Source organism: Pipistrellus hanaki, assembly GCF_964339955.1.
Source record: "Pipistrellus hanaki genome assembly, chromosome: 7".
In the NCBI taxonomy this organism is placed as follows: Eukaryota; Metazoa; Chordata; class Mammalia; order Chiroptera; family Vespertilionidae; genus Pipistrellus; species Pipistrellus hanaki.
In genome coordinates, this window is record NC_140509.1 from 13,234,570 (window position 1) to 13,252,408 (window position 17,839).

General features: G+C 42.5%; 1 protein-coding gene across 1 annotated transcript in view; it reads left to right on the top strand.

The window, feature by feature from the left end:
- Window positions 1–263: 263 nt before the first annotated feature.
- Window positions 264–17,839, top strand: part of SPATS1 (spermatogenesis associated serine rich 1) — a gene marked incomplete at both ends in the record, with an annotated part of 32,342 nt that continues 14,766 nt past the window's right edge. Inside the window, 6 exon segments of the mRNA XM_084890213.1 lie at window positions 264–321; window positions 3,566–3,609; window positions 3,612–3,718; window positions 7,504–7,628; window positions 9,132–9,293; window positions 17,525–17,645. Coding sequence (XP_084746339.1) covers window positions 264–321; window positions 3,566–3,609; window positions 3,612–3,718; window positions 7,504–7,628; window positions 9,132–9,293; window positions 17,525–17,645 — 617 coding nt within the window.

Below are 17,839 nucleotides of genomic sequence, written 5' to 3' on the forward strand. Positions count from 1 at the left end.
GGGCAAAATCATCATAAGTCAGTGCTATAATAAACAACTGAGGACTTACACGTGAGAATCAATCGAGAGGACATCTCTGCCCTTGATCTTACTTCCTCTCTACATGTGTCGGTTCTTTCTGCATCCTTATATGTAAACTCTGTACCTTTTACATGGATATGTTTCTAGAAGTAGAATCATTGGGTCAAAAGTGCACTTCTCATAGGCTTCCGAGGACACGATGGCCAAAGGCTCCTTATTAGATGGAGACGTTTCCACCAGCAATGTACAAGAATGCCATTTCTCCAAGCGGGAACAACCTAGGGTATTTGCAAACTGAAGGTAAATAATAGTATCTCATTTTAAATTCAGATTTTTGATTATTAGGAAAGATGAGCTTTTCCCCAAATTTATGTATGTGTGAGTATTTTATTTAATGAAACTAGGGACCCAGTGTACGAATTTGTGCACTTTGAAAGGAACTGTGGGCACGAGGCTGCAGTGGGCTCAGGGGCGAGTCTTGGCCCATCCTCCATGCCCCTACCTGGCTCCTCCTACCACGGCCTCAATCCCCTATCTGCCAGCAGCCCAGCCCTGTCACTGCTGATGGCATCATCCTGCTCGCACCCCCTGCCTGCACGGAGCAATTGGGGCCAGTGCCAGTCAGTAGGTGGGAGCAGTAGCTACTGCCCTGATTGCCCCTCAGGAGCATCAGGAAGTGGAGAAGCCCTCAGGGGCAAACGGGGCCAGCAGCCACCACTCGTACCTGCTGGTGGTGCCAAGCCATCACTGGTGCCGGCAGTGGGTTTGAGCAGTGGCTCTGTTGCCAGCTGTGGGTGCAAGAGGTGGCTGCTGGCCTCAATCACCCCTCAGGAGCAGGGGGAGGTGGAGAAGCTTGGAGGGGCGATCGGAGCCAGCAGCCATAGCTCAAAACCACTGATGGCATTGGGCGATTGTGAGTGGTAGCTCCGGCACTGGCTGCACATGTGAGCACTGGGTGGGACTGTAGTGCACGGGAGCAAAGAATTCTCAGTTGCTGTCATCAGAGGCTTGCCCGTGGTATGGCGTCCCCACTCACCTGTTCCACTGTCCTACCGTGGCCAGCACCTGCCATATTTTACTCGTGCCCCCTGGTGGTCAGTGACGTCATAACAACTGGTTATTTTGCCATTTGGTCTATTTGCATATTAGGGTATATGTACCCCGCCATACCTTTTGCCCATTTTTAAAAATCTTCAGCTATTTATTTTAATATTATACATTCATAAAAACTCATAGATTGTTTCTGGTCTGGTGGCTCAGTTGATTGGAGCTTTGTCCTATAAACCAAAAGGTTTCTGGCTTGATCCCTGGTCAGGGCGTGTGTGGTTGATGTTTCTCTCACATCAATGTTTCTCTCTTTCTCTCCCTTCCTCCCTCCCTCCCTCTCTAAAAAATCAACAAAAACATATCCTTGGGTGAGGATTAAAAAAAAACAAAAAACCCCTCATAATTTGTCATCACTATTAACTCTTGATTTCAGAGAGGAAGGGAGAGGGAGAGTTTCAAGCTTATGGATGCTTTTGGCTGTCTTTTTATTATTGATCTCTAATTGTATTGCATTGTGGTCAGAGAATGTGGAATATTTTATATTTCTTGACACTACTTTTGAGGCTCTGTATATGGGTGGTTATTCCTTTAGCTTCTGGAGACTTTGCTCTCCTTTTCACGGCTCTGCTCCTTTCTCAACCCTCCTCTGGGCTCCATTCCACCCCAACTACTCACACCTTCACTGTCCTTGTGGCTGCTCTGGGCCCCACAGCATGTTCCAGAACAGTATGTTCTTCCCACACTTGGCTGGCCCTGAGAATCAAACACCTGAGGTGCTTCCTTTTTTTTTTTTTTTTTTTTTTTTCTTTTTCTTTTCTTTTTCAAATACATTTTTATTAATTTCAGAGAGAAAGGGAGAGGGTGAGAGAGATAGAAACATCAATGATGAGAGAGAATCATTGAGTGGCTGCCTCCTGCATGCCCCCTACTGGGGATTGAGCCCACAACCAGGGCATGTGCCCACCACTGGAATCGAACCTGGGACCCTTCAGTCCATTAGCCAACGCTCTACCCACTGAGCCAGACTGGCTAGGGCCTGAGGTGTTTCTTAAACACACTGATTCCCAGGTCTTTCCTGGCAGGTCTGGGGCAAAGCCCTGGAACCTGCATATTCTCGAACAAGGGCCCCAAGTGGTTTTCATGACCAGCAAATGCGGGGAGTACTGTGCAGCTGGGAATCAAGACGTAGGACAGGGCAGAATGCAGTGCTGGGCAGGAGCATCTGTTTCGTGTCTGGTTGTGTTCTGAGCTACTATGATGGCTAAGACACAGCCTGGTGGGAAAGTTGTGCATACAAATACAGATGACACTACTGTGTGAGGGGGAGCCCAGGGGAGTGTCTGAGGACAGTTCTTTGGGTTCTGATCCCCAGCAATACTCATTAGTCTTTCCATGAACATATCCTTTGGAGAACGGTAATGAGATGCTCAGTAAACGTACAGTGACATAGAGCTCAAGTCAGATCTTATCTCTTTTACTTAGTTCAGAGTGGACCATGTGGAGGCGCAAGTAATATAGCATAATGGTTAGGATTTCAGACTGTGCTGTCACAAGAACTGTCATCAAATCTGGGCCAAGATGTTTACTTTCTATGTGGTTTTAGGCAAGTTACTTAACGTTCTGAGCCTCAGTTTTCTCATCTGTAAAATGGAAGGATAATAATACCTAAGTCTGCGAATTAAATGAGGAAAATGTGTGTACGATGTTAACATAATATCCAGTACACAATATGTGCTCAAATATGTTAATTAAAAAAAGAAGAAACTTTTACCTTTTGCATGGATGGACCTGGAGTGTATTATGCTAAGTGCAATAAGCCAGTCAGAGAAAGACAAATACCATGTGATCTCACTGATATGGAAATCTAATGAACAAAATAAACAAACAAAATGGAATCAGAAGCATGGATACATGGAACAGACTAGCCGGTGCCCAAGGAGAGAGTGGTGGTGGTGACTGGATAAAGAATGTGAGATTAGTTAAAGAACATATATACATACCACATGGACACGGACAATAGTTTGGTGAAGGCCAAGGGATCGAAAGGCTGGAGCTAGGGGGGTGGGAGGGGATGGAGGTGGGCAAAATACAAGGAAAAGGGGGACACCTGCAATTATGTCAACATTTAACATTTTTTTAATCTTCTCTCTCTATATATATATATTTAAAATATATACATATATTTTTTATTGATTTTTTTACAGAGATGAAGGGAGAGAGCTAGAGAGCTAGAAACATAGATGAGAGAGAAACATCGATCAGCTGCCTCCTGTGCACCCCCTCCTGGGGATGTGCCTGCAACCAAGGTACATGCCCTTGACTGGAATTGAACCTGGGGCCCTTCAGTCTGCAGGTCGACTCTCTATCCACTGAGCCAAACCAGTCAGGGCTACATTTAACATTTTTAATTGAAAATTATAATCTAGGGAACAAGACGGAGTGGCAAGTACTAGTATTGTCATTAATGTAATCAAATGGTGATATCTATGTGTTGCAGGTACTAAACACAAGGATTTTCTGGAATCTAAGGGATGCTTTGCCAACACAACACAACATCCTCTGGCCAAAAGGTCAGCCCCTCGTCTCCTGTTGTCACAGGTCCAAGTGTCAGTGAGCCTCCGGGCCCCTGCAGTGTGTCTGCTCGCCCAGAGTAAGTAAGGGTCCAGGGAAGAGCCATTGACAGCAGGGCAAACTCTGACCAGGGAGCCGACAGTCTGATGGGTAGCTTGACATCTTTGGAAAGAACATGGATTCTGGAGCCAGCTCTACCAGTTAGCATCTGTGTGAATTTGGGCAAGTGATTAGATGATTGATTCCCTGGCATATAATCAGTGCTGTGCAAGTGCTTGCTGTTATGAAGTTCAAAAGCAGGTGGAATGAAACTATGTTTTTTAGGAATACATACATACACACACAGGTGGTAAATCTTAAAGAAAAGCAAAGAAATGATTACTATGAGGGTCCTCTCTGGGAAAGGAGCACACCGAGGGCTTCTGGGGAGCAGGCGGGGACAGCTGGCCTTGCTTTGTTTATTCTTTGTCCTGGATGTTGGCTCTAAATTATTTATAATAGTAAGTATATTTATATTTTATGTTTTGTGTATTTTTCTTTATGTGTATATCTTTTACAGTAAAAATTTTGAAAACCTTATTTTAACAAATTTTGTTATAATGAAAGTAATTTCGATTCATTGTAAAAAATTTGAAAATATAAAACCAGCATTAAAAAAAATTTGCAATAGCCAGGCCAGCATGCTCAGTGGTTGAGCATTGACCTAGGAACCAGGAGGCCACGGTTTGATTCCTGGTCAGGACATATGCCAGGGTTGCAGGTTCGATCCCCAGTGTGTGGTGTGCAGGAGGCCACTGATCAATGATTCTCATCATTGATGTTTCTCTCCTTCTCTCTCCCTCTCCCTCCCTTTCTAATATCAATAATCCTATGTAATAAAAGCCTAATGTGCTAAGTGTCTGGTCATCCGTTTAACCAATCAAAGCGTAATATGCTAATGATATGCTAAGGCTACTTAACTGTGCACTATGATATGCACTGACCACCAGGGGGCAGATGCTCCAACTGGTAGGTAAGTTAACTGCTAGGGTCAGGCTGATTGGGACTGAGCGAAGTGGACTGGACATGGCTTGGAGCCCTCCCACGGTCTCTCGCCAACTGGCCAGCCTCCCATGTCCCTCCCCAGCCCTGATAGTGCACCAGTTGGTCCCTCAGCATGATCTGCACCCTCTTGCAATCTGGGACCCCTTTGGGGATGTTGGATTGCTGGTTTCACCAGTTCCCTGCAGGCTAGGCTGAGGGACCCCACCAGTGCACAAATCCAAGCACTAGGCCTCAACTATGAATATAAGATCTTTGGTTAATCTCTTCATCCCCTCCCCCTCAACCCCTCTAAGATTCATCAGTCTGTTCCATGTTTCCATGCCTGTGCATTGATTGTCTGCCCTCTAGTGATCAGTGGGCATCATAGCTACCAGTCATTTAGGCTTTTATAGAGATAGATAGATAGATAGATAGATAGTGATGTTTTTAATATGCATAAGAATAAAACTTAGATTTCTTTCTTATTCATATAAATATACATTTATTTGACACAATTAAGATCATATTATACTATTCTTTTTAAAACCTGTTTATTTCCATGCTGTGTTTACTTACTCTTCCACCATCATCTATTTATCTGTCCATGTCCTCTGCCCCTTGGCTTTAAGCTCCTTGAGACCAGGGACTGTGTTTGGATCCCCAGTGTCTAGAACACTGCTCATCACAAACTGTATTCAGATAGATGTTTGTCCAGCAAACAAAGTAGGTGAATACTTCTAAAGTTCTAGAGAGTTTCCTTTATCCTTGCAATCTTTTTATGCAATCTATTCAGCAAAGTCTTTTCAAAAATATTTAGGAGAGATTTATTTTATCCCAATGACAAAATGATCATATGTTCTGAACTGAGGGTTCTGGGTTATTGTATTTTTTTTCTCTATCTGCACACTACCGAAGTTCAAAGATATGTTTATTTAAAACTTGTGAGTTATTGTATAGGGTTTGTTATGATTTTTTAGGCAACATCGTCAAGAGTGAGACTGCAGATCAACCTCTGACCCTTCCTTGGTGTGTTTTAGCCTTAACTTCTCTGAAAGTCCATTTTCTTTTTAGGTGGAAATGGTTCCATTGGCCCACCCTGCATCACAAGATTGTTAGTAGGGAGCAAACACAAGCATATGAAGTTGCTTTGACACTATTCAAATATAGGGTGATGTAATCTTATGAAAAAAGAGCCTATGATTTGATAACAGATACCTGAAAACATTGGCCAAGGCCATCTGTCCCGTGCAAAGCTGCTTACACCAGCTGCTTTTTCTGCTGACACCCACAGTACCTTGTTGTAGGTCCTTTCAACTGCCAAGAAGTTCAGCACCAAATGTACTGCTCCGTTATTATAGAACCATTTCAATCTAGGCTTGCTTTTGATTATTTCCTCTTCTTTTTATAGTTATTTCTTTTTAATTTCCATTTAATGGTTATATTGAACATGCATCATTTTTGTCTGCTAATTCCCAGCCTTAGGCAACCACTAATCTCCTTTTTATCTCTCTAGATTTGCCTATTCTGGACATTTCATATAAATGGAATAATCAATTTGTGGGTTTTGGTGTCTATCTTTTAAAATTTAACACAATGTTTTCAAGGTTCATCAATGTAGTAACATGTATCAGTACATCGTCCCTTTATAAAAAAAAATGTGGTAAAATATTCATAGCCGAACATTTACATTTTTATCCATTTTTAATTTATTTTAAAATATACTTTTATTGACTTCAGAGAGAGATGAGAATCATGGATTGGCTGCCTCCTGTACGCCCCCTACTGGGATCAAGCCTGCAACCCCAGGCATGTGTCCCACACAGGAATTGAACTGTGACCTCCTGGTTCATAGGTTGACGCTCAACCACTGAGCCAAACCTAGCTGGACTATCTGTTTTAAGTGTACAGTTCAGTGTTATTAATTACACTTACAATGTTGTGCAATTATTATTTTAAAAGTATTTTCACCACCCAAACAGAAAGTCTCTATCTAATAAGCAATAGTTACCAATTCTCCCCTCTCTTCAGCCCCTGATACTAAATCTACCTTCTGTCTCTAAGAATTTACCTATTCTAGATATTTCATGTAAGTGGGATCATACAGTATTTGTCCTTTTGTGTTTTGGTTTATTTCACTTAACATAATGTTTTTAATGTTCATCTACGTGTAGTATATATCAGGACTTCTTTCCATTATATGTCTGAATAATATTCCATTGTATGTATACACAACATTTTGTTTATCCATTCATCTTTTTTGGGAATTTGAGTGTTTTCTACTCTTGGGTTGTTATGAATAATGCTGCAGTTAATATTTGTATACATATATCTGTTTGAGTCTCTGTTTCAGTTCTTTTTCTTCTTAAATCCTCACATGAGGGTATGTTGAGAGAGAGAATGATTGATAAATGTGAGAGAGAAACATTGATCAGTTGCCTCCCCTGTGCACCCGGGTTGGGGATTGATCCCGTAATGTGGTATGTGTCCCGATGGGGAATCTAACCCGCAACCTTTGGTGTATGGGATGATATGCTCCAACCAACTGAGCTTCTCTTTTCAATTCTTTCGGGTAAACCCTAAACGCTTAGGAGTGGGATTGCTGGGTTTTATGGTAACTCTATATTACATTTTTTGAGAACCCACCAAACTGTTTTTAAACATGCAACTTTTGAATATGTTTTAGACTCTCAAATTGTGAATAAATAAATTATATGCCCATGGGTGAGTATGGAAGGGTAGGCCTAATTATCATAAGTGAGGGTAATTCTAGTGTAAGATTTGTAAGATCAGGTTCTAAATACCAGCCCTAAGAAGATGCTAACCCTTCTGCTTCCTTGCCAGCCCTGCTACAGATTCGGACTCGAAGTCCTCCAGCTCACATTCTGACCACTCCTCTGAGACCTCATTGCCTGAAATCCAAAAGGATAAATATCTCAAGGAGTGTAGCCTGCTAAAGCCGCAGACAAGTGAGTGAGCCCCAGATCCTCCTCCACGTGCCTCCAAGCTCAGGGTCCGTCCAGAAGTCCGCCACACTGTTGGGTGCCATGCACTGAAGACCCACTAGGCGTCAGGCATTTGACACGCTTCCTCTCTAACTCTCACAACAACTATGCTGGGGAAAACATCATTACACGTTCTTCAAAAATAAAATTCCTTTATATAAAAACTATAAAAGAACGGTATCAAAGTGCTTAAAGAATAAAGTAGATAGCCCTGCTGGGTGGCTCAGTTGGTTGGAGCATTGTCGCATACACCAAAGGTTGCGAGTTTGATTCCCCATCAGGGCACCTTGGTTGTGGCCTCGATCCCTAGTCAGGGCACGTATGGGAGGCAAGCAATCAATGTTTCTCTCTCTCTCTCCCAAATCAATAAAACAAATTCTTGGGTAAGGATAAAAAATAAAGAAATATATGAAATATATAAAGAAACCACTTCCCCAGTGTTCTCCAACAGTATCCCCATTCTGCCCCATAGCTGTGAAGAGTTTAATGTATGCACTATTCTTCCAAAAATGTGGAATGCATGTGTTTGCATATATAAATATATGGGCGGTAGTATTCGACCATAGAAAATAGTACACAAATGATTTTCACTCAAAGTAAATAGATCCTCAAGCTCTTTCTGTGTCAATACATATAATAATTTTATACAGAAGAAGACTGAGGCTTGGAGAGGTTCAGAGACCCAGACAAGTCCACATAGCGAGGGAGTAGAGTGATGGGATCGGAACCCAAATTCGCCTGCTTCCAAAGCCCTTGTTCTTTCTTGGTGACCACAGAGCCAAAGTGCTTATCAGGCAACCATAGAGCTTTTAGGGGACTTTTTGTCTTGTAAAATCCCTTTAGCAATTTCATAGGAAAAGCACAGAGTGAGGAGACAAAGGCACTGAGAGGTCCAGTAACTTGCCTGAAGTCTCACAGCAGCCTTTCGCATTTGCCATATTCCAGGGTCACTGTCACGCATGCCTATGCCATTGTGGCTGCCAACACCATATTCCACCCATGGTTGCCACGGTTGGCCCAGCCCTTCCTGGGTTGGTGGGTATTCTCTTCTTCCTACCCGCTCATCAGAGTGAAGGGTGGACCTTCGGTGCTTGTGAAACTGTCTCTGAGCTTCCCTACCCATATGTCACTTCCGTAACAATTGGCTTCATTTTTGGAGGAGAAGTTAAAAAAGAAAAAAATAAATAAAAAAGTTAAAAGGGGGAAAAATAAATAAATAGCTACCTCCAGCCCTGCATCTAATTATAACCGCCCAGAAACCTGCTTCTTAGCTTTCTCCCCACTTCCCTTCCTTTCCTGTCTAGTCCCACAGCTGCTAACCCGCCCTGATGGAGGGCCAAGGGATTATGCGTGTGGATAAGATTGTGCAGCCAGAGGGTGCCTGGGGAGTTTCCACGACCTTTTGTCACCCCGTTGCATTCTGGGGCTGGCAGCGGTGCTAACGGAAGACTTTTTGATGTGTTGCAGAAGATGGGCAGCGCCCTGAGTGGACATTTTACCCGAGGTTTAGCAGCAACATCCACACCTACCACGTCGGAAAGCAGTGCTTCTTTAAGGGGGTCTTCCTCGGCAACAGGAGGTCTCTAGCAGAGAGGACGGTGGACAAGTGCCTCGGGAGGAAGAAATATGGTAATGTTGTCCCCTTGGACCTTACCTGTGCAATGCCTGACAACACCCTGGAGTCGTAATTCTGCAGGCCCAGCATTTCGTGGCTGGGGCAGCCCGGCGAGGCCACGTGCCAGCCTAGTGCAGCCAGGATGATGGGCAAGTGCAGGGGATGCTTGGCAGGCTGCACTTTTCAGCAAAGAACTCACAACAGATGCTGATCCACATTTTTTTTTTCCCTCTGAATCTCATGAAATGCTAATGTGACATTTCAGCCATCAGATAAGTTCTCTTAGATACTTATTAATAGAAACCTTCATGGAAGTTTGAAGAAAAGCATGTATGTTTCAGTTAGATGCTGTCTGTCACATGCATTTACATGGTACTTTATATTCTTCCCAAGAAAAACATCCCATCCACCTTAGCCTGAAGTGTATATTATTTCAGAGCTTATTTAAAGGTCATTGTCAAGAGCATATCTATCTATCTACCTATTTAACTTGGTGAGTTCTGTGTCCCATAATTTATTAAAGACCCTAAATGTTGCTGAGTACCAGCAGACCCTTTATGGCACACTCTTCTATAGAAATACTAGTGTGGGAGGCAGCCATAGCGTCAGGGATGAATAGAATCGCTGTAGCAGGACTACAAAGAGAAAGAAATAGAAAGTTCTCATTTTTGGGTTTTAAAATAGGCTTCTAAACTCATATCAGCAACTAATAGATTTGAAACCCAAGGATTTTGTTTAGGTAGAGAATACATGAAAAGCCAGACTAGAGGAGGTAGGAGGGAAGTCACTGATGGGGGGACATTGAGAAGCCCAACTCCTGAGATCCAAATCTAGTGGGTGACTGGACATGAAAATAGCGGGGGCTTCTGCCTCAGAGTGTGGCTGGGGATGACCTCGAGCCTCAGAGGGAGGTGGCATCTGCCCTGACTCTGAGCTGGATAGTAGTGAAAGCTGTGGGCAGCAATGAGTGGACAGAAAGCCAGCCTCAGGGCTCACCCATCCAGGAGGAGTGGAAGAATAGCTGTCTTTCTGTGCCCTGTGAAGGCTGTGGAGGTTGGGACAGAGTGAAGGAATGAGGGAATGAGAGAAAGAGAAAGAACAAGCCAGGAGAGCTCACCCTGGGATGCCAGGAGGTCACAGTGTAATAATGCACCATGAACCGTCAAGCCAGGGATCTTATGAGAATAAACTTATGCTTCACCTGATGCATTGTGGAGAGGATGGCTTCCTGAGGCTCTGACTGGATGCCACATTTTAGCAGACAACAGAAATAAATGCCAACTCTCAGAGAGGAGCAGAGATAAGGCGAGCAGCAGACACCAGTGTGGTGTGCAGACAGTAGCCTAGGACCCAAAACCTCCACTAAAGCCCTGTGCTATGCTTCCCACTCCCAACTGAGATGCAGCCATAGGGGAGAACAAGAAGGACTTATTTAACTGGTTTAAATCGGAAACAACTGAGAAATACTGAGAAGGGACCAAGTTTAGGTGTATATTACTTAGGAATGCGCTTGGCTGCAAGTAAGAGAAAAGCCTAATTATCAGAAGCTTAAATAGTAAGATATTTATTATGTATCTAACAAGAAGCTTTGAAATCTAGGTGGCTGGTATGGTCTAATTGCCCAGTAATGTCATTAAAGACGTAGGCTCATTCTGTCTTTAGGCACTGTCATTCTTAATAGTGTGGGTGTCTTATCAAAAATATTTATCATTTATGGTCACAGGATAACTGTTGCCGTTCCAAGCATCATGTCTATATTTATGACCAGGGAAAGAGGAAAGTCTCTTGTTGCCTTCCCCTTTTAGAAGGAAGGAAAAGTTTTACCATGTGGTCCTTAGGAGACTTTCTTCCACTCATGTCTCACTGTCCAGAACTGGACCAGTGATGGTATATAGCCAAAGTGAATGGGAGGCCCTGGCCTGCATGGCTCAGTGGTAGAGTGTCTGACGGCACAGAAAGGTCGTGAGTTCAATTACCGGCCAAAGGCATGTATCTGGGTTGCAGGTTCATTTGCCCTGGTGATGGTGGTGGCAGTGGTGGGGGAGGCAACCAATCAATGTGTCTCTCTCACATCAGTCTTTCTTTCTCTTCCCCTAAAAATCAATGGAAAAAAATCCTCCAGTGATGATTAACAACAGCAATAAAGAAGCAAGCTGTGGAAGTTTAAAGATAGCGTGATATCATATATTAAAGTTTTTTTTTTTTAAGTGAATGGGAGCCTGACTGGTATGGCTCAGTGGTTGAGCATCAATCTATGAACCAGGAGGTCATGGTTTGATTCCTGGTCAGGGAACATGCCTGGGTGGTGGGCTCCATCCCCAGTGTGGGGCATGCAGGAGGCAGATGACAATGATTCTCTCTCATTATTGATGTTTCTTTCCCTTACCCTCTCTCTTCTTCTCTAAAATCAATAAAAACATATTTTTAAAAAAGTGAAGGAGGTTATCAGTATGATCCAAGTCCTAACCCCAACCCATCACTTCCCTCCTAACTCAACATTATCCTAAATTTTGTGATTATTCCTTTTATTTTTTTTCCTTTGATGTTTAAAAATAAATAAATATTAAGGTATATTTTTTACTATATAGAATAAAATTTCAAAACATCTATAAGAAATGGCACATTGTCTTTATATTTGAAGCCTCCAATAGGCCCCTCCCTAAATATAACATCTTTCCTCCCCCTTCTCCACTGGTAACCCCGATTACCTTCATGAAAAAGGAAAACTTTTTAGTAAGAACATTTTCAAACATGTGCCAAAGTAGAGAGAAGAGTAAATGTAACCAGATGTACCCATCACTTAGCTTCAACAATGATCCACATGTGACTAACCGTGTTTCATTTTACCCCTCTCCCCAGGAATTATTTTAAAACAAGTTCTAGACATCATATAGTTTCATCTGTAAATATATCCTTATGTACCTCTAATAATAAGGATTATTTTTATTAACATGACCACAATACCCTTCTCATAGCTTAAAAAACAGCAACAATTCACTAATATTATCAAATATTCAGTGTTCAAATATCTAATTGCTTCACAAATGCAATGATTATAAAAATATTTATAGTTTGTCTCAATTAGGATCTAAATAAGGTTCATATTTTGCAATTAGTTTAAAAGTCTCTTTTAATATATATGTTCCACTCTAGCTTGTTTGGCTCAGTGGATAGAGCATCAGCCTGCACACCAAAGGGTCCTGGGTTCAATTCTGGTCAAGGACACATACCTTGGTTGCAGACTCCTCCCCGGTCTGGCAACCAATCAATGTGTTTCTCCCACATTGGTATTTCTCTCTGTCTTTCACTCTCCCTAAAAATCAATGGAAAAAATACCCTTGGGTGAAGATTAAATAATATATAGGTTCCCCTCCTTTTTTCTCTTGCAATTTATCTGGTGAGTAAACTCGGTTATTTATCGCTAGTCGAGAGTTTGCCACAGCCAGGATTTAAATGATTACATTCCTTGATATATTTAGCAGGTTCCTCTGTCCTGAGTATTTCTTGTAAACTGATATCTGATTTGTCTTAGTTTGATTACGTCTTCTTAGGTGATTGTGCAAGGACTTCTTTTTTTGTTGTTAATCCTCACTCGAGGATATTTTCCCATTGATTTTTAGAGAGAGTGGAAAGGATGGAGAGAGACACAGAGAGAGGAACATGGATGTGAGAAAGACACATCAATTAGTGCCTCCTGCATGTGCCCCAATCCCGGCCAGTAGGGGGTGTACAGGGATCGAGCCTGCAACTTTGACTAGAATCAAACCCAGACCATTCAGTCCGAGGGCTGATGCTCTATCCACAAAGCCAAACCGACCAGGGCCTTTTTTAAAAAAAATATATATTTTTTATTGATTTCAGTTTGCTCCTTGATATGGATCTTTAATTGTAATGTGTATGTTCATTTTCTACCTCCTGCACATCTTCATGGCTAGGAGATTGGCTGATTTACCTGAAAGCATAAACAAGCACAATGTGTTATGGGTCCATCAGCTGTTGATACACAGTGGCCAGCACTTCGGGCTGATACCTGTTTTCGTGGAATACTTAGAAATTATATCAACATCCCATAATATACGTAACTAGAGGCCTGATGCATGAAATTCCTGCAAGAGTAGGCCTTCCTTCTCCCGGTTGCCAGCACAGACTTCCCTCAGGCCCTGGCTTTGTCCATCTGATTACTAATTAGCATATTACCCTTTTATTATTATAGATAGTTTAAACAAGCGTATGGTTTCAGAGGTGTTGCTTGGAAGATTTTCCCTAAAAGTAACATCTTATACTTGAATACAAGCCATTGATCCTTTTCCTGCTTGCTGACATTTTCTTGTGAAATGTAGTAGATTCTAAGTTGTCCTCAGACCACCTGTATCATAATCAACGGAGAGCTTGTTTTAAAAAATGCTGGCCCTAGCTGGTTTTGCTCAGTGGGTAGAGCGTGGGCTCAATCCACAGTAGAGGGCATACAGGAGGCAGACAATCAATGATTCTGTCTCATCATTGATGTTTCCATCTCTCTCCCTCTTCCTTCCTCTCTGAAATCAATAAAAATATACAGTATTAAAAAAAAATGCTGATTCTGGTCCTGCCAGTGTGGCTCAGTAGTTGAGCATTGATCTATGAACCAGGAGGTCAAGGTTCGATTCCCAGTCAGGGAACATGCCTGGGTTGCAAGCTTGATCCCCAGTGGGGGGCATGCAGGAGACTGCTAATCAATGGTTCTCTCTCATCATTGATGTTTCTGTCTCTCTCTCTCCCTCTCCTTTCCTCTCTGAAATCAATACAAATATATTTTTAAAAAATGCTGGTTCTGGGAACAATTCCAGATCTTCTGAAACAGAATTTCTTAGGTTGGGATCTAGGAGGTGGCATTTTTAACAAGTTCCCTAGGGAATGCTAGGTATGCTAAAATGTTAGGATTACTATCTTATAGTATATAGCATTTACCATATGATATAATGTTATTTAACTTCCTAAAGTTAAATACATGTCTTAGTCCCCCATCTAGGTAAGTTTTCCTAGGCAAAGGTTTATACCTTTGGTAGGTGGCAATTGTATTTTCCAAATTAAAAAACAGACTTGGAATGGGGGGTGCTATTAGCCTAGTCCTGATTTCCAATAATAATAATAATAATAACAAATGCTACTTGCACGCTTACTATGGGTCCAGATTATTCTCATTTAGTATTCATGATGACTCTGCAAAGTAGACATTTGAAAAAAAAAATTATAAATAAGGCGTAGGGAAGTTACATAAGTAGCTGGAGGGCATAGAACTAGAAACTGCAGAACTGAAGTTGCACTCAGGCAGGACTGACTCCAAAGTCCCAACCCTTCTCACCACCCCTCTGTTGCTTCCTCTTGACCTGTTAGTGCCCTGGTTTGGGAGGGTCACTCCACTCTCCCTGCTTAGAACCCTCTGCCCTCATACCCATCAGGCACTCCACACAAGCTAATGCTACTGCATTACCCTTAAGAGCTAATAAGAAGTTTAGATGAAGAGTCGTAGCAATTGAAAAGGCTTTTGAAAGAGAATGGTAAAACAATTACGTTCCCCAGTACTTCCACCTGTTGGGAGGTGGCTTCTCTGATTTCAGAGGAGGAATCTGGGGAAGTTGGAAACAGCTCTTCCTTTGGCTTACCTCACAGGTACAGTCGAATTGAGTGATATCAAAACCAGCATTTAAAAGGAAAGCAGTGAGTCCTGTTCACTGGGCATGTGGGCTAAGAAAGAAGACGTGCCTCCAGCCCTGCTTCTAATTGTAACCGCCCAGAAACCTTATTTCCTTTAATCTGTTCTTCTCTCCCTCCCTCCAAATTCAAACTGGCTTCCTCCAGGGCCTTGACACACCCACCCTTTTCTCCCTTGCTTGCTCATTAAGCCCTCAGGACAGTGAGGCTCTGGTCAGCATCCAATAGTCTTAGGAACAAGGTCCTAGATCTACTGACTACAGAGCCAGAGTTTTCAGTCAAACTAAAGATAATGTCTTATCCCTCACCGGTTTGGCTCAGTGGATAGAGCATCCATTCCAGTCAAGGCCATGTACCTCGGTTGCAGGCTCTGGCATTAGGAAACCAATCAATGTGCCTCTTTCACCCCGATGTCTCCCTCTCTCCCACTTCCTTCCCTCTCCCTAAAAATCAATGGAACCGAGCTAAAACCGGTTTGGCTCAGTGCATAGAACGTTGGTCTGCGGACTGAAAGGTCCCAGGTTCGATTCCGGTCAGGGGCATGTACATTGGTTGCGGGCAAATCCCCGATAGGGGGTGTGCAGGAGGCAGCTGGTCGATGTTTCTCTCTCATCAACATTTCTAGCTCTCTATCCTTCTTCCTTCCTCTCTGTGGAAATCAATAAAATATATTTTTTTAAAATTAATAAAAATCAATGGAAAAATATCCTCAGGTGAAGATTAACAACAACAAATAAATAAACCAATTAACAAAAAAGAGAGAGCTACTTAAAAAAAAAAAAAAAAAAAAAGAAAAAGAAAAAGATAATGTCTAGGCCTCAGTTGTTAGCTCAGCGCCCAGAAAAGCAGAACAGATCCCACTGAACAAATCCTTGCAAGTTCAGAAAGAACACCTCCATGGCAAACATCAGGACCAGATGCAACGATCGATTACCCCTTGCCTCAACCCATCAGTGGAGACCATGACCCTAACGCCTTCAGCCACCATGATTGATGATTTTCCCCTATATGATCCATCACCTGGAAGCCATCGGGGAGCCAGGTCTTTGAGCATTAGCTCACTTGTGACTCTTGGGCATGGTGCCATCTCCTCAATAAGCCCTTATTTTCTTGGCTGCAAACTCCTGTTCGTGTCTTATTGGGCTTTGACGCGCACAGACAAACGGAACACTTCAGTCTGGGACCTGTAATATGATCCCAAGGCCGGGTTCGCCTTGAGGCCCAGGCTTGTTCTTTTTTGCTTCTGGGGTCAGAGAAGTGGTTTAAGTGACTATCTCGTACCTGCTGTCTCCTTTCGAGCTCAAGTGATTACTCATCTGGTAATCACTTCCTGGGTGTTGGAAGGGGCTGAGTTGGGTGTCATAGTTCTAGCTTCATGAACTGCAAACTGTGGCTCTCGAGCCACTTGTGGCTCTTTGACCCCTTGAGTGTAGCTCTTCCACAAAATACCATGGCCTGGGCGAGTCTATATTGAAGAAGTGGCATTAGAAGAAGTTTAAGTTTAAAAAATTTGGCTCTCGCCGAAACTGGTTTGGCTCAGTGGATAGAGCATCAGCCTGCGGACTGGAAGGTCCCAGGTTCGATTCCGGTCAAGGGCATGTACATTGGTTGCGGGCACATCCCTGGTAGGGGGTGTGCAGGAGGCAGCTGGTCGATGTTTCTCTCTCATCGGCGTTTCTAGCTCTCTATCCCTCTCCCTTCCTCTCTGTGGAAATCAATAAAATATATTTTAAAAATAAAAATAACTTTAAAAAATTGGCTCTCAAAAGAAATTTCAATCGTTGTACTGTTTATATTTACCTCTGTTGACTAATGAGTTTGCCGGCCACTGTTCTAGCTGAGTAAGTAGTGTGGCTCTTCTTCACGGGAAGGCCACCTCCTGGGGCAGCAGGGGCCCAGTCCTTGAAGCAGAAGGAGGAGCAGGCCTCTCATTACCTACCTTCCTCCTGAGAGGCACAGCCCCAGACAGTTGTTTCTCAAACTTTGTAAGATTCAGGGATTCACGAGGCACTCATGTGCAGGGATGAAAAGATTTAAGTCAGAGTTTTAAAGAAATATATGTATTTTTATTGATTTCAAAGAGGAAGGGAGAGGGAGAGACAGAAATGTCAATGAGGAGAGAATCATTGATTAGCTGCCTCCTATATGCCCCACACGGGGGATCAAGCCCGCAACCAGGGCATATACCCTGACTGGGAATTCAAACGTGATCTCTTGGCTCCTAGGTTGATGCTGGGCTAAGTCAGAGTTTTTGCTCATTGTTGCAGAGATATCTCTGATTCATCATTCACTTGAATCCAAACCTCAGCTATTCTTCTTTTCCATATTTTTGTGAGGTAATCATAACACCTTTTAGAAAATGTCCCCAACATAGGCTCACACTTTTGTCATCTTCTCAAGGGAAGACAATTATAAACAGAACTTTAGGACACCTGTATGTACCTCATAATAAAGAACTACATTATCTTATTTCCATTATCCCATAAATCATTAAAGCAAATCTGTAGATCATTTTTAGGCATTTTAATGATTTTTTTAAAAACATCGTTCACAGATATTGATCCCAGGAATGGAATTCCAACATTAACTCCAGGAGATAATCCATATATGCACCCAGAACAGAGTAAGGACTTCTACAAAGTAGGAGCAACTCTTCCACCAGTGAATTTTTCATTGTAAGTATATGCCAATACCAGGGTTATTTAGTTAAATTGAAAGGAGTTGTATCTTTCTTTACTACATATAAATTCTATTTCAAAAAGGGTAGATCTCAACAAAACATGGTTGGTGAAAATTCTTAAAAATGTCCATATGTAGTTCGCTAGTGTATGCACACATGTGAATATATAATTAAAATTATACATAGGAT